General features: G+C 49.2%; 1 protein-coding gene across 19 annotated transcripts in view; it reads left to right on the top strand.

Moving 5' to 3' along the window:
* Nucleotides 1-25,822, top strand: part of LOC141264751 (uncharacterized) — a 61,647-nt gene extending 35,825 nt beyond the window's left edge. For 6 of the 19 annotated variants that reach the window (XM_073677023.1, XM_073677022.1, XM_073677021.1 and 3 more), the window contains exons 10-21: nt 8,748-8,851; nt 8,950-9,171; nt 10,086-10,254; nt 10,559-10,621; nt 10,836-11,170; nt 16,457-16,591; nt 17,227-17,319; nt 22,427-22,504; nt 23,302-23,407; nt 23,929-24,002; nt 24,092-24,257; nt 24,836-25,822. In XM_073677023.1, coding sequence (XP_073533124.1) covers nt 8,748-8,851; nt 8,950-9,171; nt 10,086-10,254; nt 10,559-10,621; nt 10,836-11,170; nt 16,457-16,591; nt 17,227-17,319; nt 22,427-22,504; nt 23,302-23,407; nt 23,929-24,002; nt 24,092-24,257; nt 24,836-24,843 — 1,553 coding nt within the window. In that variant the 3' untranslated portion in view covers nt 24,844-25,822. Of the gene's footprint in view, nt 1-8,747; nt 8,852-8,949; nt 9,172-10,085; nt 10,255-10,558; nt 10,622-10,835; nt 11,171-16,456; nt 16,592-17,226; nt 17,320-22,426; nt 22,505-23,301; nt 23,408-23,925; nt 24,003-24,091; nt 24,258-24,835 lie in introns of all 19 variants that reach the window. The other 13 variants (XM_073677017.1, XM_073677020.1, XM_073677019.1 and 10 more) reach the window with 13 other exon arrangements.
* Nucleotides 25,823-27,880: the final 2,058 nt, after the last annotated feature.

Here is a 27,880-nt window from a genome sequence, read left to right as displayed (position 1 = left end):
CACGGATTGCGAGCTTGCTGCGATTTAAAATCCGCACCAACTTGTGCGGATTTTACAGTTTTTAGGTTTTATGGCAGATTTCACACTTTTTTTTCCACTTGCAAAGTCCAGGAAAGCTGGGTGCTTCTCCTCGGCCTACATGGGCCCGTCACCCAGCTTTTCCGGACATAGATATAGCGAAAAGAAATGCTGTAGTAGACGACGGCAGTTATACGAAGATGCGCTGTACTTCCGACGCCGATTCTTCTTCCGTCTGTGCATAAAACGGATTAGGGGAAAAAAAAGAAAAAATTCATTCACAAAACCGCCCCCCCTCCCCCTCCTTCCTCCGCGCTCGCTGGGTTTTCTCCCTGTGCTCGCTTCTTCCTCGCTGCTCGTTTCCCTCGTTTATCCTCCTTTATGGGGGACGTTGCCGTGGCAACTAGCGACGGAGAAACTGGAAGGAAAGCGTTAAATTTTGGTAAAAAATAGCCGAGCTAAAAATAGCACAAGGGAAGAGGGGGGCGCGAATCGCTCCGTATAGCGGGGAGGGATCCGAGATTGTGTTAACCCCTGCAGTCCTGGCAGGATTCCGGCATCATTCACGGAGCAGCGTCGGGATTGATTGTGGGGGAGGGGAGGTCATAGACAAAGGTCGGTGCTAATGGGAATTTTTTTAAAATTTATTTTTTCTTTTTTCCCCATCTGGCTGATGACCGCGATTATTATTACGGTAATGGCGGAATATTTCCAGCCAATAGGGGATCTGTTCCTGGCTTTTATGGTACGCCGCCACCGTTGCGGCCTGCGCGGCGGCGCCAAGGAATGAATATGTGCATGTGGCCGCCATAGCGTTCTCAGGGTCCCGAATACCAAATGTGCCCTCCCCCCAGCAGGTGTACCCCCCTGACGGCTGTACGACTGGTCAACCGGCCTTGCCCAAAACTCGATGTTCTGCACACGGACGGATGTGAAACTTCTGTTGGCACGAGTCGTTATGCGCCCGCAGCTGCCAGCGGCGTTTATCTGCCCGTGTCTGTATACAGCCCCTAATGCAACGCTACACGGCCCCAAAAATAGCAGCAGGAGCTGAAATCAAAGCGAAGGCAGTATGTCACTTCAGGGCCCCGCGCTAAGTAGGTCTGTGCAGGGCCCGGGGCCACACGAGACACAAGACCAATGTCCGATCTGCAGCAGAAATAGATTTATTGTGAAACGTGGCGTTATAAGATGATATCGAGCGGAGACTGCCCAGGTAGAAGAGGGCAGACAAGCCATCAATCCTCCCTCCACCGGTCTTAAAGGGCGCAACCATTAAAAAAAAGGCTTCCCCACTGACAACCGGGCAATATTTTGCAGGGATGCGATTAAATTTGCACGTCCTGCCAGCTGCATTGCCGGTCGCTGGGTTCTCCTATTACTTTATGATCCCAACAGTTTTCTCTGCAGAGCGTCGCGCCCGGGCAGGACAGGGACCAGCAGCCGGTGCCATTCCCTTAAATGTGGGCGACCTGCGCTAAATAAAAACCGTACTTCAGCCCCCTTATTCTGAGAATCTAACTCTGACCCTGTCCAGCATATTGAGGATAGGGAACGCGGATCTTTGGGAACTAGACTGTCAGATGTGAAATTTTAGGCGGCGTATTAAGTAAAGTCTCATCCACCATGGCGGTGCGGACATGCGCTGCGGGGGCCCTCGTGTTAATGTGTGGGGCTGTAAGATGCGGTCGGAGTGCAGTATGGAATATTTATGGCCATTGGGGTCTGTTATGGTGGGACACGTTTAGTATTTGCTGTCTCGGTTGCCCGGTGACTTGCACGGGGCGCATGACAATGGCTCTGCCAGGGGTCTCGCTCTTCCAGGCTGCGCTGTCAGCGATGGGGAGGTGGGACCCTGGAGGTGGAGATTCATCCTCTGCCGTGAACAGAGGCAGATGTGATGTCACAGCGCGAGGCAGGCTCACTCTCTCTGCACGGTAGTCTCTCTCTCAGAAGCCAGAAAACAATGTCTTTCTCGAGCCAGCAGCCCCCTGAATACAGCCAGCTGTGCAACGCCCGGACCCCCGACAGCATCCCAGGCATAGACTACCCCAAAGCAGAGTATGAATGGCAGAGGACGGAGGGGAAGCTGAACGAGATTGGCCTGAACGTGAACAAGACCGGAGGGCAAATCAAAGACGGGCTCGTTAAAAGCGCCGGCTTCACGGACGAGGACAAGCTCTGCTTCTTCGAGACCAAAGTGGACAAAAGCCTACAGCTGGGACCCAAAGAGAAGGAGTGTGAAGGACAAGCAAAAGGCAGCCAGGTCCCGTCCAGTCCCGACCCACTCGCCTTCCTAGGAGTAGACCCGTTCTCTAAGCCTGCGGAGGTCTCCCTACCCACTGTCGGACCGTGTAGTATCTTTGATGGCTTCGATCTGATCCCGGCAATCACAGACAAGGAAAAGGCTGCGACTAAATCAGGCTTGGCGTCTTCCATGGAGAAGGAGCCGCAGCTTTTCGGGCAGTCCGAATCGGAGGTGTTTTTCCAAAATCACGGCACCAAGGGTCTGAATTCCAATTTTAACCCCATCCTGACTGACAGTTCCTTCAGCAAAGAGAAGTGTTCTCCGTTCGACGTCGACATGTTTAACAACCACCTGAAGAACGGGTGCGCCGTCCAAGTTCCCCGCGAGCCACCGAAAACAATGGTGGAGCTGGCACAGGACGACTTTAAGCCCATCCCTGCCAATCACACTAATGACCTAGATGAAGACTGGTTCAACATGGACACGGATGATCGGCTCGACAGTCTAGATGATTGCCCGCTGCTGGACAGATCTTCCTATCAGCGGAAAGCCATCAGGCGTGCCATGTCCGAGTGCTCGCACTTGGCAGTCCCTCAGACAGTCAACGTTGCTGATAAGTACCCCGAGAGTTCAGGAGCCAAGGAAAACCTGGATCTGCTCTCACCACCTGGTGGCTTGAACCCCGGCCAAGCCGCCACGGCCAAGAAACAAGCAAATTCCATGAAGAGATCCATGACTGTAGCCGAAGAGCAGTCGTCGGGCTACGACTTCAGCACCAGAAGTGAGATCCCGGACTTCTCCTCCTCCTCCTCATTCTCTTCCTCCTCTCTTATGAAGGGGCATCTCGTCTTTAAGGATGAGAGAGGCAGCGCTGGGCCGCTCCTAGACAGCCAGGACCTTCTGTCCTTGGCCATGCCGTTGACAAAGCTGGACGATGTCCCGGAAGCTGGCAACGGCGACAAGAATGAAACCAAGCAAGAGGCATCTCCATCCGACGTCTCGGAGAATAAGAAATCTGAGCCGGAGAACATGAGGCTGATTGAGGAGAAAGTGGTGGAAAGTGCTAGTGCCTCGCTGTTATCACCCAAAGAGAGGGCAGTCCCGGAGGGTAAGTGGAAGTGATTGGGACACGTCCATCTAATATTCGGCCGTCTTTAGAGGTCCTGGCTTTTACGTCCTCCCGTCCGCCTGGTTCTGAAGCTTTACCTCCACTGCTGAATCCCAGGGCAGAATTGCCGTTTGGGAGTCGTTAAAAAGCCGCCACATTTCTCCATTTACATTTTTTTCTTGCATTTGTGTCTCCCCCCGGTTGCAGGGTCTTGGGGGCAATAGACGTTGGGCTCCGGGTATAGAGCGATTATGTGGAGAGAAGCCCGATGGGCTCTGCTCACCCAGGTCTGCTGAGCAATGCAGCTGTGATGGGTGGAGATGTAGCAGAGCGGAGTGCGTCACTTGCATCATGATGGGCAGCTCTCATTGCAGCACGCAGGAATATACCGTAGATAATTTCTAGTAGATGCCGGAGCAATGGCTCCTGTTTCCTCCCAGTAGGGTCTGCAGGGCGCGGGCTTGTCTGATGCCCCCTCTCTGTTTTGGGTAGAGCCTGGCTCTCTTGGGGGTAAAGCATATTTGGCTCTGCTATATCTTCCATTACTTCATGATGTGTCAGAGTATACAGGTGATTATTCAGGTCATAAAGGGATTCTCCTAATTCTAACACAGCCGAAAACTCCAGAGCCTTTTTATTTCGGGCTTTGTACCCCTCTATTAATAATAATATTTATTATTATTATTATTATTATTTATTTTTTTTTGTCCCCGCCATTGTTACTGCACATTGCATGAAGGATTGTGCCCGTCTGCAACCAGTGATGCAACTTTGCAAATAGTCCAGTTTAAAAGTCTCCCGTTTTGTGTATACAGCTTCTCTGCAGATCTGTGTCTTTCTGGTCACAGACTACAAACGATGCCTAATGCGTGGTCTAATGGTGCAGATGTGTTTTTCCACTTTTTTACCCCTTGTGGGCTCTGTAGGATGTAACGGCCCCACACTCGCCGGCCTACAGCAGGTGGAGGTGTAAGCTGCCGGTCGGTGGTCTCTGCAACGTCCTCTGTAGGTGGAATGTGGCAGCGCATCTGATCTTTCAGGCGGATAGAAATGTAGGTTGTGGGGGAAGCTGGAAACAACGCGCGTCGGGGGGGTCGGTCACTTGGAGCGCTGGCAGAGATATGTCTGGATCTGGAGAGGGCGGTTATGGTGCCTGACGTTCACTAATGGCGGTCGGTTTGGCTTTAAATCGTGGTTAAGACCTCAACAAAGAGTCGCTTTCTTTGAGGGGATGGGGGGGGGTTTGAAAAGTGAATTTTACCAATAAATCTGCGCTTCAGACTGGATTTTAATCCTGGTTCCCATCTGTCAGATCGGAGAAAATGCAGCAAAGATTAGAGCAGATTACGGAGGCTCCGTATAATGGGATCTGCCGGAAAATGGAAGAAATCTGCCGATGAAAGCGCGTCAGGCTTTAGTTTCGGATGAACCATTAGATCACATTGCGCTAAACCAGAGTGCCCCGATTACCGGAGCACAGGAGTAAAATCCCCTCGGATCAGGACCTTTGATGGGGGTGATTCTCTTATATTAATGTGCACGGTTTTCGGGCTACAAATTGTCTGCCATTGGATTTTATTACAAATGTTTGTGCTTTTTATAGGCTTTGTTTCCCAGTACATTGCTGAATGAGGTAACAGAGGATCTGTCAGTGAGCTCATTCTGATAGCTGATGTATGATCACACCACAGTGACAAACTCGCCGACTGCTTCTCAGTTAACTCGTTCTACAGCTGACAATCTACTTGGAATCTAAAAGTCTTTTAAAAGCCAAATCGATGCAACCTTTTTAATAAAACCCAATTGCAATTATTTTTACACATGCATGCATTTAGGGTATAATAAAAAAAAAAAAAAAAAAAAAAGGTCCCCAAAGAGGTCCATAATCTCTTTATACTACAGTCGTCTCCATCCGTCTCGTCCTAAGTAAAAAATAAATAAATAAATAAAAAAAAATAATAATTTTTTTTTTATATAGATTTTCCTCTAAAATTGCAAAAGCCAAATAAAGTCGCTCAGGGATCTCTGCACAGGTTTCCGCTCCGTCATACAGCAGCAGATGAGTGGAGTCCAAGAAGTCGTCTCCTACACGATGCAGAAAATCTCTGCAGGAAACTGACGGAGCAGATTTTATAAATCAGCGCGGAAAACTCATTGCTGATTTCATTCTGTGCAACACAAAGTCTGGGGTTTGTTGGCATCAAAACCGCTCCTTCTCTGCCCCAGAAATCAGAAATGAGCAGATTGTGAACACGCAGTGGATGTCTGAGACCGGGAGCCGCTGCGGATTGTGCATGCACCCCCGCACCGGGCAGAGAAGCCCCCCCAGTTATGGAGGAGTCCACCATCTGCCCATTAGGTATCTTTGAAGATCGGGCGCTGACGCCATCACGTGTCTTCATCTCCCAGCGTTGCCAAATATCACAATTAGTATCTCTGCCTAATGATGGGGGTGATTGTTCTAAGCCATCCATGTATTAATAAACGGGGGGGCTCACAGGGGAAGCAGCGAGTGACAGACCGGCCCCCCGCTCATCATTATTTTAGCTCATGGGTTTATTTGGGGACAGTTATTACTGAAGTGGCCGCAGCCTCAAGCCGGATTAGTCGTCCGCTGGGGATTGTAGTAAAAGAAGAATAAAATGTACATGATTTGCTTTTTTAGCCTCTTATATAAATTGCGGCTTTAGTTACACGCAGCGCAGATGTTCCCCCGCCCCGAGTCCGCGGTGTTTGCAGGAAAACTACTGTAAAAAGAGATAGAAAAGGAACTTTTTTTTTCAGACTTTTGGATGAATGAAGCCTGCAGTGTAAAGCATGAGGGGTTTTCTTCCGGCTGTTTTGGTTGCGTGCTGTGATGACCTGCTCCAGAGAAATGAGAGTGCAGCTCTGGAGTATAATACAGGAGGTAACTCCGGATCAGTAATGTACTGTATGTACACAGTGACTGCACCAGCAGAATAGTGAGTGCAGCTCTGGAGTATAATACAGGATGTAACTCAGGATCAGTAATGTAATGTATGTACACAGTGACTGCACCAGCAGAATAGTGAGTGCAGCTCTGGAGTATAATACAGGATGTAACTCAGGATCCGTAATGTAATGTATGTACACAGCGACTGCACCAGCAGAATAGTGAGTGCAGCTCTGGAGTATAATACAGGATGTAACTCAGGATCAGTAATGTAATGTATGTACACAGTGACTGCACCAGCAGAATAGTGAGTGCAGCTCTGGAGTATAATACAGGATGTAACTCAGGATCCGTAATGTATGTACACAGTGACTACACCAGCAGAATAGTGAGTGCAGCTCTGGGTATAATACCGGATGTAACTCAGGATCAGTAATGTAATGTATGTACACAGCGACTGCACCAGCAGAATAGTGAGTGCAGCTCTGGAGTATAATACAGGATGTAACTCAGGATCAGTAATGTAATGTATGTACACAGTGACTGCACCAGCAGAATAGTGAGTGCAGCTCTGGAGTATAATACAGGATGTAACTCAGGATCAGTAATGTAATGTATGTACACAGTGACTGCACCAGCAGAATAGTGAGTGCAGCTCTGGGGTATAATATGGACATTATCCTGTCCTCTGTCTCGCGGCTTGTCATGATGCTGCCGCGGCTGTAGCGGTGTCGCCCGGACCTTCTCTGCCGCCTTTCTCCTATTCCTCCTATGATGGAGACGTTTTCCGGACTTGTGGAGGGGAGTGGATTATATGACGGCCGGAGCTCTGTCGCAGACTTACAAGGAGTGGGCTCCGTTCTGCGCTCATCAGTTATTCACCATGGGGGTGCGGATGATTTGGGGGTAATATTCCCGGGAATTATTGAACGTCTCTTATAATGCAGATACGCCGCTGGTTTAGAGGTAACTTGGTCGTTGATGTTTGGCCCCTCGGCGCTCAGTTACCCCAGAATACTTTGTGTCGGCTGTGAGATTCATCCACAGCTCTTCCCAGTGATGAGGATGGAGCTGTATCATGATGGGGGTTGTAGTCCTGCCGTCTTAATGCCATAGCCCCCATTCCTTATAGGTGTAATGTTGGAGCTTTGTCTGGCTATGGACACTGCTCTTTCACCGGCTGCCGTGGTCTCACCGATCTTATTCTCACTCCTGAAGGTTTTCTTTTATATTAACGGTGTTTATTGCACGTGTGTGATCACTGCTAACCAGAGACCTCCAGACACAACATTAATACCACTGATAAGTGATGGCAGAATTACCAGGTAATCAATGATTTCGGTCAGGAGGGTTCATTATCCGCACGAGAATAGTCCGTTGTTGAAGTTTGAAGATCTGAGCGACTGCAAGGGACGGACTGTGAGTAGGTCAGAGCATCTTGTGGGGGGGTTCCCTGGTATGCGGCGGGTCTTGTGGGGGTGTTCCCCCGGTATGCGGCGGGTCTTGTGGGGGTGTTCCCCCGGTATGCGGCGGGTCATGTGGGGTGTGTGGGGGGGGGGGGGTGTTCCCCGGTATGCGGCGGGTCTTGTGGGGGGTGTTCCCCCGGTATGCGGCGGGTCTTGTGGGGTGAGGATGTTCCCCGGTATGCGGCGGGTCTTGTGGGGTGAGGATGTTCCCCGGTATGCGGCGGGTCTTGTGGGGTGAGGATGTTCCCCGGTATGCGGCGGGTCTTGTGGGGTGGGGGGGGTTCCCCGGTATGCGGCGGGTCTTGTGGGGTGGGGGGGGTTCCCCGGTATGCGGCGGGTCCTGTGGGGTGGGGGGGGTTCCCCGGTATGCGGCGGGTCCTGTGGGGTGGGGGGTTCCCTGGTGTGCGGCGGGTCTTGTGGGGTGGGGGGTTCCCCGGTGTGCGGCGGGTCTTGTGGGGTGGGGGGTTCCCCGGTGTGCGGCGGGTCTTGTGGGGGTATTCCCCCGGTATGCGGCGGGTCTTGTGGGGATGTTCCCCCGGTATGCGGCGGGTCTTGTGGGGGTGGGGGTGTTCCCCGGTATGCGGCGGGTCTTGTGGGGGTGGGGGTGTTCCCCGGTATGCGGCGGGTCTTGTGGGGTGGGGGTGTTCCCCGGTATGCGGCGGGTCTTGTGGGGTGGGGGTTTCCCCGGTATGCGGCGGGTCTTGTGGGGTGGGGGGGGGGGTGTTCCCCGGTATGCGGCGGGTCTTGTGGGGGTGTTCCCCCGGTATGCGGCGGGTCTTGTGGGGGTGTTGCTAGTTGCATTGGTTCGTAACTGCCAACAGTGGTCTGAGAGAAGGACGGCTGGTGACGGCTAGCCTTCTTGCTGACTGACAGGATTGTGTATTAATGTTGTGGATAACAGATCTGTGTGTGTACTCAGTCCTGTGTGCGTTCGAGGGTCTTCAGTCTGGATTTGTGGAGTTTGGGGCTTAATCTGTGGATTTCATCCTTCAGGTAAATCCGAAGCCAGCGCCGCTCCAGAAGCCGCCAACACAGGAAGTGACATCACTGCTCCTCCTACCAAGGAGCTTCCCGCAAGTCCTGGGAAGAAGGTGAAGGTATGCGAGCGAGCGGCCGTGCACGTGATAATAATGTGGGGTGTTAGGTTGTATGATGTGCACAAATCACATTGTGTGTCTCTATCTTCTGTTTGAAGGCCGCAGCAGCAGTGACCCCGTCCAAGTCTGGCGTTACCCCTAAAAGTAAACCTCTGGCTGCCCCCAGCCCTAAGAAGCCGCTCTCTTCAGCACCCGCTCCAGCAAAAAAGACCAGCGGCCCCTCTCCAGCCACCACGGTTAGCAACGGCGCTCCAAAGCGCCCCTTAGGGAGTGCAACGAAGTCCACCACACCTAAGGAGGCGAAGGAGGCAAAGCCCAAGGTAAGTGACTGTGGAGATGCAAAATGCTCGTCCATCCTTCAGCAGGAATGGAGGCAGTGACCCCTGGGCCCGGCTCGCCCCTGGGCCCGGCTCGCCCCTGGGCCCGGCTCCTGGGTAGATAGTGGAGCCCTCTGGTGATCTTGTGTACATACTATGTAATGTCACTCTGGGGTCGTCGTCTCCTCACCTTCCTGCACCTGCAGTTTCTTTCTGATAGATTTGGAGGGGGATGCAGCTGCAGGTTCTCTGTCTATAAGACCGCCCCTTGTGAGGGGAGGGACCTCACGGAGAGCTCTGATTGGCTGTGCTGAGCATAGCATTTTACCATCACAATAGGTAGAGAGAGCAAAGAGAGAATATGCAGGAGGATGGAAAAAGGATGATACACGGGGGCTGGGAAAATAATAAAATGCAATGTCAGCATTACGGCGAAACGTTTTCTATGAAGACTTCTGTTTTCAGTCTTCGCTGTTTTTCTAATCTGGTACATATGGCGGGTAAGTGACGCTATCCTGCAGTTTCCCCTCCTGGGCGCCACGTGCCGCCTCTGTGCTTATATTAAACCGCCGAATTCCTATTTCTCGCCCTCCATCCGGCTGAGCTGGATCGAATGGAGGGCAATACTGACAATGGGGCATCCCACCTCCTAGCCAAACGCCCCCGATAATCAGTAGCGGGCATTGTACACACTGGACAGTATATTGCGGTGCAATTAATCCTGTTGGGGTGAATAAATATGGGGGTACTGAGAAAATGGGCGACAGCAGGGCCAACAAAAGCGCAATTCACACCTGGGCCGACCACCATCTGCATAGTCAGGGGTAGGATGTCGGCAGCCGGGGTCCGTCCCGTCCCCCCGTTGTGACGTCTGTAGATTTGTGCTGACATAGTTGTTAATTATTTTTTTGGGGCAGAGTCTGAGTCCAGTGAAGAGCCCAGACAAGAAGCCGCCAACATCTGTGACTGCCCCTCGCCCTTCTGTTAAAGCCAGCCTGGCGGCCCCCAAGCTCGGCACGTCGGCCACTGCGACTACTACAGGAACGTCCGCTCCCAAACCTAATGCCACCCCAAAACGACCAACTGGTAAGTCGCCATTGCAAAAAAAATAATGCCGGAAGGAAAAGTACCCAATGCCAGGCGGCAGCTGCAAAGGCCTAAGTCATTTTATGGTGCCAAATTGCAATTTTTAGCCTGAGCTATGGATATTTACTGACTGAGGTGTGTCGACCCTTAAAGAGGGAACTGCACAACCTGGAGATTTGTTGCGGAAGTAATTTATGCCGAAACAACCCCAACAGAAGCACGGAAAGGCTTTCTAGAGGGTCACACAGTTTTTCACGTTGTGCACTGATGCCGGCCCGGTCCTGACATGTCTCCTCTGTTACAGCCCTGAAGAATGAGGTGAAGGCGGCAGAAGCCAAGAAGACCACCACAACCAAATCCCCTACTGGTGCGTAGCCCTGTCTGCTGGGAACATGCTGGACGTATATGTGTGGTACACAGGGGTCTGGGTGGGCTGCGGTGCCGCTAAGACCTCCTATATAGGGTCCAAGACATGCCCATTAACCCTTAGATACATGAAGATGACAAACCCCTTTAACTTCACTGCTGATGGGTTTTAGCGCGGGATTGTGACTCCTTTTTTTTTTTTTTCTCACTTGCAGATTTAAGTCGTCCCAAATCTGTTCCAGCTGATCTAACAAAGAGCAATGGAGCTGCTGCAGCCCCCGGCCGCCCCAGGACCACCAAACCGGCCGCTTCCAGACCACTTACTGCTCCCAGTGCTTCCACAGACGCCAAGAAACTGCCCACCACCCGCCCGGCTCCTCTGAGCAGAACCAGCACAGCCCCCACTAGTAAGCCTTCCAGTGCACTGGCCGCCAGCAAACCCACCGCAGCCCCCAAACAGCCTCGTCCAGCAACAGCCCCCGATCTGAAGAACGTGCGCTCCAAGATCGGCTCCACGGACAACCTGAAGCACCAGCCTGGAGGAGGGAAGGTGAGCGGCGTCCGAGCGTGAGTGAGCGTACACATCGTACATTGTGCCTTCCCCTCTCATGTCATCTGTCATGGCTGCAGGGTCGGTCGTTGTGCGGATTCTGTGCATGATTTATCTGTGGAGGGCGACGATCAATAAGATGGCAAAACCGAGGTGACGTTGGGGGTTGTAGTAGCTGAGATGGTTCAAAGCCGCAGCTACCAACTACTCGTCATGTGGATGACTGCGCTGAGTCTACTCCTCTGCTCTATGGGCCGAAAATAAAACCTTTATGTTAGTGACTGCACCAGCAGAATAGTGAGTGCAGCTCTGGAGTATAATACAGGAGGTACAGTAGTGTTCAATTTAATAGCAGTCCATTTTGAGTAACCAGATTAATCAGTGTTTTTGGTATAAATTATATCACCACATATCAAACAATTTCCCAGTTGGTGCAGTAGATTGTAAGAAAACCCCCAGACTCCACATTCATGATCTGCAGGTTTCTGAGTCTGTGTATGTGAATAATTAATTGTACGGGGTGAGTTCAATATAATAGCAGTGTGGAAATCATTCTGTGAAGAAACAGGTGTGAATCAGGTGGTCCTTATTTAAGGGTGAAGCAGCACATGTTGTACATGCATTTCTCCTTGAAAGCCTGAGAAATATGGGTCGTTCCAGACATTGTTCAGAAGAACAGCGTACTTTGATTAAAAAGTTGATTGGAGAGGGTAAAACTTATAAAGAAGTGCAGACAATGATCCGCCGTTCAGCTAAAATGATCTCCAATGCTTTAAAATGGAAAGCAAAACCAGAGAGACGCGGAAGAAAACAGAAGACTACCATCCGAATGGATCGGAGAATAGCCAGAATGGCAAAGACTCAGCCAATGATCAGCTCCAGGATGATCACAGACAGTCTCCAGTTACCTGTGAGGACTGTGACAGTTAGAGGACGCCTGTGTGAAGCTAATCTCTCAGAAGTCCCTGCAAAGTCCCACTGTTAAAAAAGACATGTACTGAAGTGGATACAATTTGCCCAAGAACATATCACCTGGCATAAAGAGAAACGGAGAAACCTTTTTTGTGGACTGATGACGGTAAAATTTGTTCTTTTTGGGTCCAATGGCTACAGACAGTTCTTCAGACGACCCCCAAACTCAGCATTCAGCCACAGTACAGTCTGCAGACAGTGAAGCATGGTGGAAGCATCATGATATGGGCATGTTTTTCTTACTATGGTGCCGGACCTATTTACCACATACCAGGGATCATGGACCCGTTTACATATATTAAAATACTTGAAGAGATCATGTTGCCTTAAGCTGAAGATATGCCCTTGAAATGGGTGTTTCACCAAGACAACGACCCTAAACACACCAGTAAACAAGCAAAATCTTTGTTCCTGCCCAACACTTGTGGGGTGACATCAAAAATGCCGCTTCTGAGGCAAAGCCAAAAATTTGTGGGATGTAGTGAAAGCCTCCTGGGCTGGAATAACAGGTGAGAGGTGCCAGAAGTTGGTTAACTCTATGCAACATAGATGTGAAGCAGTTCTAAAAAACTGTGGGGTAACAACTAAATATTAGGTTAGTGATTCACAGGATGAGAAAAAGAGCGAGAGGACATATTGTGAGTTTGTAAAGACAAATGCAGACACTGCTATTTTAGAACGGCCCAATGTTCATAATTTTTAACTACTTTACAGAAAAAAAAAATCTACATTTCTCCATGTTTTGAATTAGAAAACAGTGTACAATGTTCCCAATGCTGGAAATAACAACTAGTATAAAGATTTTGTGATGTTTTTGAACACTACTGTAACTCTGAATCAGCAATGTATGTACACAGTGACTGCACCAGCAGAATAGTGAGTGCAGCTCTGGAGTATAATACAGGATGTAACTCAGGATTAGTAATGTAATGTATGTACACAGTGACTGCACCAGCAGAATAGTGAGTGCAGCTCTGGAGTATAATACAGGATGTAACTCAGGATCAGTAATGTAATGTAATGTATGTACACAGTGACTGCACCAGCAGAATAGTGAGTGCAGCTCTGAAGTATAATACAGGATGTAACTCAGGATCAGTAATGTAATGTAATGTATGTACACAGTGACTCCACCAGCAGAATAGTGAGTGCAGCTCTGGAGTATAATACAGGATGTAACTCAGGATCAGTAATGTAATGTATGTACACAGTGACTGCACCAGCAGAATAGTGAGTGCAGCTCTGGAGTATAATACAGGATGTAACTCAGGATTAGTAATGTAATGTATGTACACAGTGACTGCACCAGCAGAATAGTGAGTGCAGCTCTGGAGTATAATACAGGATGTAACTCAGGATCAGTAATGTAATGTAATGTATGTACACAGTGACTCCACCAGCAGAATAGTGAGTGCAGCTCTGGAGTATAATACAGGATGTAACTCAGGATCAGTAATGTAATGTATGTACACGGAGACTGCACCAGCAGAATAGTGAGTGCAGCTCTGGAGTATAATACAGGATGTAACTCAGGATCAGTAATGTAATGTATGTGCACAGTGACTCCACCAGCAGAATAGTGAGTGCAGCTCTGAAGTATAATACAGGATGTAACTCAGGATCAGTAATGTAATGTAATGTATGTACACAGTGACTCCACCAGCAGAATAGTGAGTGCAGCTCTGGAGTATAATACAGGATGTAACTCAGGATCAGTAATGTAATGTATGTACACAGTGACTGCACCAGCAGAATAGTGAGTGCAGCTCTGGAGTATAATACAGGATGTAACTCAGGATCAGTAATGTAATGTATGTGCACAGTGACTCCACCAGCAGAATAGTGAGTGCAGCTCTGGAGTATAATACAGGATGTAACTCAGGATCAGTAATGTAATGTATGTACACAGTGACTGCACCAGCAGAATAGTGAGTGCAGCTCTGAAGTATAATACAGGATGTATGTACAGTCATGGCCAAAAGTTTTGAGTGACACCAAAATGATATTTTCCCATGATCTGCTGGCCTCTGGTTTTTATTAGTGTTTGTCTGATGTTTATATCACATACAGAAATATAATTGCAATCATATTATGAGTACCAATAGGTTATATTGACAGTTAGAATGAGTTAATGCAGCAAGTCAATATTTGCAGTGTTGCCCCTTCTTCTTCAAGACCTCTGTAATTCTCCCTGGCTGCTCTCAATCAACTTTTGGACCAAATCCTGACTGATAGCAGTCCATTCTTGCATAATCAATGCTTGCATTTTGCCAGAATTTGTTGGTTTTTGTTTGTCCACCCGTCTCTTGATGATTGACCACAAGTTCTCAATGGGATTAAGATCTGGGGAGTTTCCAGGCCATGGACCCAAAATCTCTGTTTTGTTCCATGAGCCATTTAGTTATCACCTTTGCTTTATGGCAAGGTGCTCCATCATGCTGGAAAAGGCATTGTTGGGCGCCAAACTGCTCTTGGACGGTTGGGAGAAGTTGCTCTTGGAGGACATTCTGGTACCATTCTTTATTCATGGCTGTGTTTTTAGGCAAGACTGTGAGTGAGCCGATTCCCTTGGCTGAGAAGCAACCCCACACATGAATGGTTTCAGGATGCTTTACAGTTGGCATGAGACAAGACTGGTGGTAGCGCTCACCTCTTCTTCTCCGAATAAGCTGTTTTCCAGATGTCCCAAACAATCGAAAAGGGGATTCATCAGAGAAAATGACTTTGCCCCAGTCCTCAGCAGTCCACTCCCTGTACCTTTTGCAGAATATCAGTCGGTCCCTGATGTTTTTTCTGGAGAGAAGTGGCTTCTTTGCTGCTCTCCTTGAAACCAGCCCTTGCTCAAAGAGTCTCCGCCTCACAGTGCGTGCAGAAGCCTCACACCAGCCTGCTGCCATTCCTGAGCAAGCTCGGCACTGCTGGTAGTCCCATCCCGCAGCTGAAACAGTTTGAAGATACGGTCCTGGCGCTTGCTGGTCTTTCTTGGGCACCCTGGAGCCTTTTTGACAACAATGGAAGCTCTCTGCTTGAAGTTCTTGATGATGCGATAGATTGTTGACTGAGGTGCAATCTTTGTAGCTGCGATACTCTTCCCTGTTAGGCCATTTTTGTGCAGTGCAATGATGGCTGCACGTGTTTCTTTAGAGATAACCATGGTTAACTGAAGAGAAACTATGATACCAAGAACCAGCCTCCTTTTAAAGTGTCCAGTGATGTCATTCTTACTTAATCATGACTGATCGCCAGCCCTGTCCTCATCAACACCCACACCTGTGTTAATGGATCAATCACTAAAACGATGTTAGCTGCTCCTTTTAAGGCAGGACTGCAATGATGTTGAAAGATGTTTTGGGGGTTAAAGTTCATTTTCTGGGCAAATATTGACTTTGCAAGTACAGTAATTGCTGTTAAGCTGATCACTCTTTCACATTCAGGAGTATATGCAAATTGCCATTACAAAAAATGAAGCAGTAAACTTTGGAAAAATTACTATTTGTCTCATTCTCAATACTTTTGGCCATGACTGTATGTACACAGTGACTGCACCAGCAGAATAGTGAGTGCAGCTCTGGAGGATAATACAGGATGTAACTCGGGATCAGTAATGTATGTACACAGTGACTGCACCAGCAGAATAGTGAGTGCAGCTCTGCAGTATAATACAGGATGTAACTCCGGATCAGTAATGTAATGTATGTACACAGTGACTGCACCAGCAGAATAGTGAGCGCAGCTCTGGAGTATAATACAGGATGTAACTCAGGATCAGTAATGTATGTACACAGTGACTGCACCAGCATAATAGTGAGTGCAGCTCTGGAGTATAATACAGGAGGTAACTCGGGATCAGTAATGTAATGTATGTACACAGTGACTGCACCAGCAGAATAGTGAGTGCAGCTCTGGAGTATAATACAGGATAGAACTCAGGATCAGTAATGTATGTACACAGTGACGGCACCAGCAGAATAGTGAGTGCAGCTCTGGAGTATAATACAGGATGTAACTCAGGATCAGTAATGTATGTACACAGTGACTGCACCAGCAGAATAGTGAGTGCAGCTCTGGAGTATAATACAGGATGTAACTCAGGATCAGTAATGTATGTACACAGTGAGTGCAGCTCTGGAGTATAATACAGGATGTAACTCTGGATCAGTAGAAGGTCTGGTTTCCTCTTCGGCTGCAGTTCTGGAGCAGACAGGACAATCCCTGAACCGTCTCTCTGTAATGAGGAGCTATAAATAAGGAAACAAGTGACTTATTTCGTGTCTTATTACTGACTTATAAACCATCTTACATTTTCCCCTCCAGCAGGCAAAAGTAGAGAAAAAACCTGTGCCCGCCAGCACAGCCCGAAAACCTATCCCTGCCCCAGCCGCCACTAAAACAGCCAGCACTAAGCCGGCAGACCCTAAAGAGACTGCGCAAAAGCAAAGCAATGGGAAAGTGAGTGTTCAGTGAGCCGCTGCCGGCTCGTCGCCTCCTCCTCCTCGTCTCTTCTCTCTTAACCTTAGCGATCTGTCCTTCTCCTCCTCCTGTCACCTGTCGTGTATCTGAATAACAACTGCTCCTTCAGGCGTATAGTAGCGCTCGCGTGCCAATGTGCAGGGTATTGGGTAAGTATCGAGCACGTGATCGCTGGCACCACGCCATGTGAGCCGGCGCGCTCTACATTGTAAGACTGTGCCAGCTCGCTCTCCTGGTTATTGGGGGTCCGAGCGGCAACATTTAAAGGAATTCTCCTGGAGAAAACTAAGACATCAGGGCATTTCCATGGGTGCACATGCAGATTGCTGGTACTTGCACCCACCAGTATGGCGCTGGTCTAACGCAGGACTGAATCACTCGTTTTTGTGTTGACTTTGCAGCTTTTCAACTTACAACATGTTGCTAAAAGAGGTCTGCTGACTCTGCATGGTTGGGCCTAGCTGCTTCTTAACCCCTTTGCTTCATGTTTTCCCCTCCCTGTTGTCATTCACGTAACCCTGCCCTTTTGGCTGTCACGTGATTTTCTAACCACGCCTCTCCATTTCTGTGTCTCGTTTTGTTTTTTTTTCTCTCCCCATCCTGTCACGCTCCAGGTCCAGATAGTCAACAAAAAAGTCAACTACAGCCATGTTCAGTCAAAGTGTGGCTCCAAGGACAATATTAAGCATGTTCCTGGTGGTGGGAATGTAAGTATGGCTGCCGGGCGCGCGTCACGTCCATGTGGTCGCTAATATCCATCTTGTCCACTACGTGTCTCCTTCTGCTCCATGAACTAACGGTGTCTGTTTGCCGGGTGTTGTATGTTTAATACCTCCGCTTTTAGAACCGGGTTTAATGCGCTCGTTCACAAATAGGAGGCAGCGGTAACAAAAATACAACATTTTTCTATAATATTAGTATTATGAGTATTATTATTGAAAAAAAGAAATAATGCAACACTGCCAATTTTTTTTTATCTCACTGCTCTTACAGGGAAGATTCCATAGTTTCTCTCTGCCCTTGCAGGAAAGATTCCCTAGTTTCTCTCTGACTTTGCAGGAAAGATTCCATAGTCTCTCTCTGCCCTTGCAGGAAAGATTCCATAGTTTCTCTCTGCCCTTGCAGGAAAGATTCCATAGTTTCTCTCTGCCCTTGCAGGAAAGATTCCCTAGTTTCTCTCTGACTTTACAGGCAAGATTCCATAGTTTCTCTCTGCCCTTGCAGGAAAGATTCCATAGTTTCTCTCTGCCCTTGCAGGAAAGATTCCATAGTTTCTCTCTGCCCTTGCAGGAAAGATTCCATAGTTTCTCTTTGCCCTTGCAGGAAAGATTCCATAGTCTCTCTCTGCCTTTACAGGAAAGATTCCATAGTCTCTCTCTGCCTTTACAGGAAAGATTCCATAGTTTCTCTCTGCCCTTGCAGGAAAGATTCCATAGTTTCTCTTTGCCCTTGCAGGAAAGATTCCATAGTTTCTCTCTGCCCTTGCAGGAAAGATTCCATAGTTTCTCTTTGCCCTTGCAGGAAAGATTCCATAGTTTCTCTTTGCCCTTGCAGGAAAGATTCCATAGTTTCTCTTTGCCCTTGCAGGAAAGATTCCATAGTTTCTCTTTGCCCTTGCAGGAAAGATTCCATAGTCTCTCTCTGCCTTTACAGGAAAGATTCCATAGTTTCTCTCTGCCTTTACAGGAAAGATTCCATAGTTTCTCTCTGCCTTTACAGGAAAGATTCCATAGTTTCTCTCTGCCCTTGCAGGAAAGATTCCATAGTTTCTCTTTGCCCTTGCAGGAAAGATTCCATAGTTTCTCTCTGCCTTTGCAGGAAAGATTCCATAGTCTCTCTCTGCCTTTGCAGGAAAGATTCCATAGTTTCTCTCTGCCTTTGCAGGAAAGATTCCATAGTTTCTCTCTGCCCTTGCAGGAAAGATTCCATAGTTTCTCTCTGCCCTTGCAGGAAAGATTCCATAGTTTCTCTCTGCCCTTGCAGGAAAGATTCCATAGTTTCTCTCTGCCCTTGCAGGAAAGATTCCATAGTTTCTCTCTGCCTTTACAGGAAAGATTCCATAGTCTCTCTCTGCCCTTGCAGGAAAGATTCCATAGTTTCTCTTTGCCCTTGCAGGAAAGATTCCATAGTTTCTCTCTGCCCTTGCAGGAAAGATTCCATAGTTTCTCTCTGCCCTTGCAGGAAAGATTCCATAGTTTCTCTCTGCCCTTGCAGGAAAGATTCCATAGTTTCTCTCTGCCCTTGCAGGAAAGATTCCATAGTTTCTCTTTGCCCTTGCAGGAAAGATTCCATAGTCTCTCTCTGCCCTTGCAGGAAAGATTCCATAGTTTCTCTCTGCCCTTGCAGGAAAGATTCCATAGTTTCTCTCTGCCCTTGCAGGAAAGATTCCATAGTTTCTCTCTGCCCTTGCAGGAAAGATTCCATAGTTTCTCTCTACCCTTGCAGGAAAGATTCCATAGTTTCTCTCTGCCCTTGCAGGAAAGATTCCATAGTTTCTCTTTGCCCTTGCAGGAAAGATTCCATAGTTTCTCTCTGCCCTTACAGGAAATATTCCATAGTTTCTCTTTGCCCTTGCAGGAAAGATTCCATAGTTTCTCTCTGACTTTGCAGGAAAGATTCCATAGTCTCTCTCTGCCTTTACAGGAAAGATTTCATAGTTTCTCTCTGCCCTTGCAGGAAAGATTCCATAGTTTCTCTTTGCCCTTGCAGGAAAGATTCCATAGTTTCTCTTTGCCCTTGCAGGAAAGATTCCATAGTTTCTCTTTGCCCTTGCAGGAAAGATTCCATAGTCTCTCTCTGCCTTTACAGGAAAGATTCCATAGTTTCTCTCTGCCCTTGCAGGAAAGATTCCATAGTTTCTCTTTGCCCTTGCAGGAAAGATTCCATAGTTTCTCTCTGCCCTTGCAGGAAAGATTCCATAGTTTCTCTCTGCCCTTGCAGGAAAGATTCCATAGTTTCTCTCTGCCCTTGCAGGAAAGATTCCATAGTTTCTCTCTGCCCTTGCAGGAAAGATTCCATAGTTTCTCTCTGCCCTTGCAGGAAAGATTCCATAGTTTCTCTCTGCCCTTGCAGGAAAGATTCCATAGTCTCTCTCTGCCCTTGCAGGAAAGATTCCATAGTTTCTCACTGCCCTTGCCAGAAAGATTCCATAGTTTCTCTTTGCCCTTGCCGGAAAGATTCCATAGTTTCTCTTTGCCCTTGCAGGAAAGATTCCATAGTCTCTCTCTGCCCTTGCAGGAAAGATTCCATAGTTTCTCTCTGCCCTTGCAGGAAAGATTCCATAGTCTCTCTCTGCCCTTGCAGGAAAGATTCCATAGTTTCTCTCTGCCCTTGCCGGAAAGATTCCATAGTTTCTCTTTGCCCTTGCCGGAAAGATTCCATAGTTTCTCTCTGCCCTTTGCAGGAAAGATTCCATAGTTTCTCTTTGCCCTTACAGGAAAGATTCCATAGTTTCTCACTGATCTTGCAGTAGAGAATCCTCTCTTAGACCTAGGTGTACAATGCTCATTCTACAGATCTCTGTACTGTCCCCTCATATATTTGTACATTGTAATAAGATCGCACCTCATATTTCCAAATTGAATAACTAATGTCTGATAACCCGTCCACTGCAGTCACCCAGTTCCTTAATGACCTTGGTCGCTCTTCTCTGCACCCGCTCTAGGTCAGCTCTGTCCTTCTTATACACTGGAGCCCAATATAGTAGCCAATATTCTAAGTGTGGCCATAGTAGTGACTTGTATAGAGACAAGACTGTTTGTTTTTGTCATGTACATCTCCGCCTCTTTTAATGCATCCCACTATTTTATTTGCCTTGGCAGCAGCTACCTGGCACTGGTCACTAAAGTTGAGTTTGCTGTCCACCCATGCAACCAAGTTTTTTTAGTGAGTTTTTTACCATTTTAGCACATAATTTATCATAGTTATACATTTTTTCCTCTGACAACGTGCATGACCTGACATTTATGTACTTAACACTTCAATTGCCATTTCTCAGTCCAAGCCTCCAGCTTAAATAAGTCCTTCTGTAACAATAAATTATCCTCCTCTGTGTTGATCACCTTTCCTCTTCAAATAATGAAATTCTCTGTATTCCCCCTACAAGGTCATTAATAAATGTTAAAAAGAAAAGGGCCCAATACTGACCCCTGTTGTACCCCACTGTTAACTCTGATCCAATCCCAGTTTTTTTTTCTTTCCTTTTTAATGCTACCTCTGATTCCTGTAAGTGAATGAGAGCAGTAAACCGAAGCCTGGATCTAATCCTTTTGAGGGTTTACTAAAAATATATCCTATCTTGAGCTTAAACAGACTGTAACAACGCATCAGCGCAGGAAAAACTGATCAAACTATCAGTGCTGATGTTTTTTTTGCATTTGTGACAAGGAGGTATCGGTATCTTTATCCTCTGGCAGCGAGCAGAGGTGTTAGAAAAGTGAATGGATGAGATAAGTAGGAGAAAGTTGCGGAGCTTCTATATCTTACCGTGATCGCGCTCCTCGTCCCCATCGCTGAGTGACCGCAGGCTCCTTATTACAGGTGTAGCCGCCAGTCCTGCCGCTTTCACCAGTAGCTGCGGACCATCCATTGTGTATGGCGGCCCCCCGACTGTAGGGATCAGGAAGTGGGATTTTAACGCCTGCACACGACTTCCTGTTAGGTCTCTGATTCTTAGACTCAAGCTGGTTGCGTAGTGGGAGTCGTCTCGTACGCAGGTCTACTGGACTACTACGACCTGGCTGCATCCTCCCAGCTGCCCCCGTCCATGGGGATCTGTCCCATACTGCATGTTGGCTCCTTTTTTAAATGGAATGGTGCTGAGCTGTAATGCCACACTCAACCTGTGGTCAGGGGTGGCGCTGTTTAATCTTATGAGGCAGACTAGGGGGAAGTGCATGTCTGCTCCACCTGCAGACTTTCTCTCCCCCCCCTGTAGCTTTTAACCCCCGCGGTGCCATGGATTCCGTGTAATGCAGTGAGGAGCAATGGTGCCCGGGAGACTGTGACTACACGGGCGCAGTGTCGCCCCCTGCAGGGCTTGTGATGTCACTTGGAGCCTACAAGGTTGATTAATTATCCCTCGGCCGATTCTTGGACAGATTGCAGGTTTGTTTTTTGTTTTTTTTCTTAGCGTGCGAACGAAATATTCAGCATCTTGGCAGCGCTGCTCGGGGCGGCAGATGGCGGCACAGTCCGTGCGCCCAGGCGGGGGAGCACTCACTAATACAAGGATTAGTGCTGTTTGTGGGGGTGGGGCTCCTGATCCAACCATGCAGATATGTGGACTCTCAGGAGCACAGTATACACTATATACACTCTATAGTCTCGCTATATACTGCAGATACTCGATCTATACATTAGATTTAACCCTTTTATTTACAGTACGAGCAAATGCTTTTAAAGGGGATGTCCAGAATGGAAAAACATCTCCCTGTTGTCCGATCGAGGCCGAGCTGCAGTATCGCTCACTGCCTGTGAATGGGGGCGGCGCTGTTTTTGGAAGAAATTGGCCTTGGTTTCTCTAATCTTGGAGGCGCGAGTCCGTCCCCCAGACGTCTCGCGGGTTCCCAGATGTCGTATGTGCACGGCGGCTGCCATAAGTCTCCTCCCGGGCTGCAGTGCCATACTCCTGACATGCTGGGAGTTGTAGTGCCGCAGGTGCTATACTTCCTCCCCGGACATTGTTTCCACCTTTTTTCCTTCGCTTCTCTCCTTTTGTGTCGTTATATATTTCTGGTTTCCGCACTCTCCTCCTTTCTGTCTCTTCTCCTTCGCCTCTGACCCTTATAGAACTAAATCCCCTATTATTTACAGGTAACAAATGCCGCCAAACCGTCCGTAGGCAGCAGCCGTCCGCCAGCATCCACCAGCCACAAACCGGGCGGTGCCAACGTGAGTAATGTGCGGCCCACCGCGTCCCCTCGCACCGATCTCCATCCATCACCATCAGTGTAATAGAGGGGGCGGGCCCCTCCGCTCTGCGGTGATATGGCCGCTACCCCCAGAGGCGGTGTAACCGGGCGGATAGATGGGGGTATCTGGGGCAATGCGGACGCTCTGGATCCAGGTCTCCGCGGCTGCAGGTGGTGCCCCCTGACTCAGTATCGGCCTCTTACTCTCTCACTTTCCTCAGGTGTCTGGTTCTCCGTTCAAGTCGGCTAAAGGGGGCTTCTAGCTCTACTGAAAGGATAAGGGGGTCCGGCGTGTCCCTTCTGCATCAGGAGGATGCACCTGCCGGGATGCACGATTAGCCGCCGGTGTGCACCAGTCCTGCACATTGGACCAGGGCACTTCTCCGCAGATGTGATCCACATCGGAGACCCTCTAATTGTTGTATAATGACGATTTCTGCAAATTTGTAAGATATTTTAAACACTTTTTTATATTTGAAAGTGTTTGCATAAATCTGGAAGACCCCCCCCCCTTTAAAAGATTGTGAGCTCTGAAGGGTTAATTCTGCACTCGGCAGGTGATGTTGAGACCCCTCTGGGGTAACGCCGATATTTGGGGCTTCCTGACCTGATTCGCCCGTCGTCTTCACAGGGTTCTTCTTGGTCTTTTCTTCTTCTCTGAGATCTGTAGGTGTCTGTGATTAGACTGCTGGGCGGACAATGCCGCAGGGGCGGATGGTGACACGGCGTCACCCTGAGCCGAGCGTCACTCATCTGCTGTATGTGTCTTCCCCACAGGTTCAGATTCTGAACAAGAAGGTGGACGTGTCCAAGGTTTCATCCAAGTGCGGCTCCAAACCGACCACTAAAGCCAAGTCAGGTGAGGGAATGACTGCGGAGACTGGTGGGTGCGACGTAGGGCTGGGGACGGGCTCCTGCTTGGCTCTGCTGCATGTAGCTGGGGACGGGCTCCTGCTGGGGACGGGCTCCTGCCGCGCACGTAGCTGGGGACGGGCTCCTGCTGCACGTAGCTGGGGACGGGCTCCTGCCGCGCACGTAGCTGGGGACGGGCTCCTGCCGCGCACGTAGCTGGGGACGGGCTCCTGCCGCGCACGTAGCTGGGGACGGGCTCCTGCCGCGCACGTAGCTGGGGACGGGCTCCTGCCGCACACGTAGCTGGGGACGGGCTCCTGCCGCGCTCTGCCGCCTGTTGCTGGGCGACGGTTGCCCGCCGGTTGGGATTGGCTCCGTTGATGGAGGGCTCTGTGGTGGACAGTGATAACGAGGGGTTTGCACTGTTGCTGGACAGTAGTTATTCTTTACTGGGGGATTTGCTGGAAGTTTCCCGGGACAACGGTGGAGGGCAGGGGGGGTACGGACTATTACATGTCTTACCCGTGCACCATTTCTCCTCCTCTCTTGCAGGCGGTGGTGACACCAAATCTGACGATTCCTCAAAGAAGCTGGAGATGAAGGAGGAACCTCAGGAGAGCATAAAGGTGTGAATCTGAGACCGCGGAAGAGTGAGGTCCGGGGCCCTGTCACCCTCTTTCCTCTCCTTAAAAATAAAACCTTCATTTGCCTCCAGGAGAACGGTGCAGAACAGACGACCCCACCCCAGAATGGGGATCCAGCAGCCCCCGCAGACGACACGGCGGTGGACACTCGGGAGAACGGTGTGGCGGAGACGCTCCCCGTAGATGGCGGCAATCAAAGGGAAATCCAGAGCTTCAATTCTCTCATACCGGAGACAAGTAAGTCTGAACTCGGGCTGATAGCGGAGGACCCCCGAACTAGCCTATGGGGATGGGGGCAGCAATGGGGTCTGTCAGATTTCTGCCGCTTCCTAGTGGTTAGGCATTATACAGACCTCCGCTTGCTGTCAGTGAATAGACACATTTTCGTGCTCTCTGCCTCGGTGCGCAGTCACGTGGACCCCCTGGCCGTGGCCTCCGGTCTTTGCAGAGCCAGTCCTGTACGGACTCTGAATGCTCCACACACTGACAGGAAGCCGACATCTTGACATTGAAGTTAAACTTTTTTAGTTTTTTTCCAACTTTCTAATAATTGAAAAACAAAGATTAAAAGTTTGTATAAAGTAAAGACTCGCAGGGATTTGTGTAGCGCCCCCTAGACCCCGGCTCTGGGGTCTGCAGCAGCTACTACTGCAGTGTGTAAGTAATAGATCTGGAAGGCTCCTGTAATCTGGAATGTTCTGGATTATCAGACTGTTCTGCCACAAAGTGAGATCCGCTGCGCTTCTCTTTGCCGGATTACAGGAACTTTCCGCCGCGTTTCACCGTCTGAGATGCAAAATGCTTTTATTTTCCAGGCATCTAATGATGAATTTGTGGTGTCGTCTTCCATCTCTCTCATTGTCTGGTCTCCTCCCTGTACAACTCCCATCATCCTGTCCTCCCCACTTGTTCTCCACCCACCTCCGAAATCGTCACTGTTTCCCTGCAGATTGATGAGTCGCCCCGGCCGCCACCGGCGAGAGATGGACCACGGAGAATTCGTCTGCAACCCCCCCCCCCCGCCGCCGCCCTCATATCCATCCTACGTTCTGCACTCGCATCCCCCTCCCCCGCTCTTACTATCCATAGCGCAGCAGAGGGTTTGTGACATGGTGACCTCTCCTCAACCACCGCTACAGCCGCCATGGCGTCCGCTACGACCGGTCCATCCGCCGTTCACCTTCCACAGCAGAGTGACATCTGTAAGCCTCGGCCGGCTCGCCACCGCCCCCTGGTGTCTGGCTTCAGTGATGGCGGCTCGGGCAGCGCCCCTGTCCGGGGTTATGGTACCTGTAATATGACGGATTTATGGCAAGTTGTGGCCGGAGGAGGGGCGGTTAAGTGGTATGGTCAGCGCATCCATCACCCAGCCAGAGACCCGCTGGGGGAGGGGCGGTGATGGCGGCTGGCCCTGGTCGCCATCTTCATTACAAACCTGTGTCTATAATTTAATATTAAATGTTGGGTATATATATATGTACATGACTGGCGCCACGCGGGCGCGTCCGTAACCCTAGAAGCTCCGCCGCCCCCGTGGACGTCTTGCACCCGCCGCTTCTGACGCTTTCTCATCGCTAGAAATTCTTCACATATCGAAGTCGCGGTATTTTTTCTTCTTTTTTTTTCTTAGGTTTATATTTAATATTATTGAGTCGTAAGAAGCCGCCGGAAAGTTCAGTACGTGATTAAGGGGGCGGAATATTAAAGGGTCTTCCGGAAATGTGCGATCGGAAAGGATTGGGAAGGGTCAGGGCCGCGGTCGCTGTTGGGTTCGGGAATGTCGGCCATATTGTTTTAGAAGCGAGGGAAGTTGGGGGGGCACGTTCTCACCGAAGCCCCCCCGAGAGAAAAGACTAGGACAATGCTATATCTGAAGTTTTTTTTTGGGGGGGGGGAATGTTTTGACTTTTTTCTTTCCCCCTTTTTGTACTATTTGTGGTTTGAACTAACATTTTACGTGCTGTGACGACACTAAAGGACTGACGTGTAAATAATTTATTCTGGGGGGTGGGTGGGTGGGCGAGACCTTAGGTAACCGGGGGGGCCGCACCCCGACACCTGGACCTACACCGTTCTTATTGCACTTGTATTTTTATATATAAATATAATAAATTTTCTTGCATGATTTCTAATAAAATGACATTAAAATGTGACAAAATTGCAGTGGTGTCTGGACGTCTTTAACTCTTTGCTTTCTGCGCTGGACTCTTCAGGATGACACACAAATGGTCGGTCCTGTGTGCCCCTCCCCCACACCCTATATCCCACGTCTGCCTCCCCCCATGGCTGTCATACCGCATGCATTCAGTTGTCACTTCCGGGATCTTTAGGATACTTCAGCTTCTTAAACTTTTAGGTCTGGACTCCTCACAGCTGGATTTCCTGCATAGTGTTGCAGTCCTGTCATTTATTATAGAGATTATTGCCCTAATAGACTGGAGATGGGGGCTTAGATTCTCGCCTCCTGAATTTGCTGCATCTCGGGTAATTTTTCTGTAGCGTCTGCTATATAGTAGACTGCCTCCGCTGTAAGCACAGGAAGAAGGGGCAGAAAGGAAGTTGGTAATTGCCCGCAGTGGGGGGGGGGGGGGGGGGCACAAGGTGCAGCAAACTGGATGGACTGAGTTATTTTATGGTGTGTCCCTTTTTAAGATGCTCCCATATATGTGGTCTTTCCTGTTGTCCCTACCTTTTCTGTGTTGGTATCTTCCAGATTTGTCCACCCTCCCCCCCGCTTGACCTCATGGTATTTACCAGTCTATAACACGGCCATTTATTTCTTATCCTGAAATCTTCACGCCCTCGGCGGGTGACGGCAGTGGGGCGTGCGTGGGCTCCGGCCTGTAGGGTGGCACTGCAATTTTGTCCATATCTTTTATTTATTTATTTTTTCTTTGTTAGAACCTTCTAATAGATAGATAGGATCCTTGTTTGAGTATTTCCCTTTAAATTGGGGTGTCCTACCTGGTGTTTATCTACTTCCGGGACAGCTGGGTAACCACAAATATGGCCCGGTGACCTCGCGGCGGGCCCGGTGACCTCGCGGCGGGCCCGGTGACCTCGCGGCGGGCCCGGTGACCTCGCTGCTTGCTTTTTTCCTGGACTCTTTTACTATTAAGTGTATGTTTGTGCTGGCTGATGGCGGCCATATTGGTACACCCAGCTTTCCCAAGTAGAGATGCAACATGTAAATTTCGTCCTAGCGATGTGCGTGTTCTGTGTGACGGTGATATCGTTCCTTGTGTTTTCGGGGGTCCTGCACATATCTGCTCTGGTGAAGGCGGTCACATTTAACCATGTGTGGGCTCACTGTATAGTCGCTCCCTGTTGGGGTGAGTAGTGGCCGATCGTGGTGATTTTTGCTCACTAAGTGCCAAAAGGAACAAACTGAGGTCTAGACCGAGGACCCTGCAATGTAAAACACCCCAAATTTACAGGAGGGATCTGTAATCGTCCATAATTTGGGGGGAATTGGGGAAATTCCTGATTGTGTTTTGTTTTTTTTTATATTGACTTGTATTATTGTTCTCTAGTCACACCCAGAGCTGCAGCCACTTTTTTTAATGAGCGGGTTCATCTTGGTGAATAGAGGAGATATTGTAATGCACCGCGGTCTGGTGTCGTTTATTTTAGCCCCTGGGAGTATGGGGTTAGGGGGGGACGTATTGAGATCATGTATCTGGAGAGCTACGACAGTGAAAGCAGCTCTAGTTGTGACTGGAGAACAAGACGTAAATGATGCTATTGTCAGGTCTCCAGCCATCACGGCTCCACGTATCTGTATTCTCAGAGCTTCGCTGCGGCTCCTTCTGTCTCTGTAGGGCGACGAGCACTTTATCAGGACTTCTCCGGACCCTCGC

This window comes from Phyllobates terribilis, unplaced genomic scaffold, assembly GCF_046119375.1.
Source record: "Phyllobates terribilis strain yellow unplaced genomic scaffold, ASM4611937v1 Scaffold_4__5_contigs__length_816908805, whole genome shotgun sequence".
Taxonomy (NCBI): Eukaryota; Metazoa; Chordata; class Amphibia; order Anura; family Dendrobatidae; genus Phyllobates; species Phyllobates terribilis.
The sequence above is the reverse complement of the archived record's forward strand: the minus strand, read 5'-3'. Positions and strand labels throughout refer to the sequence as shown.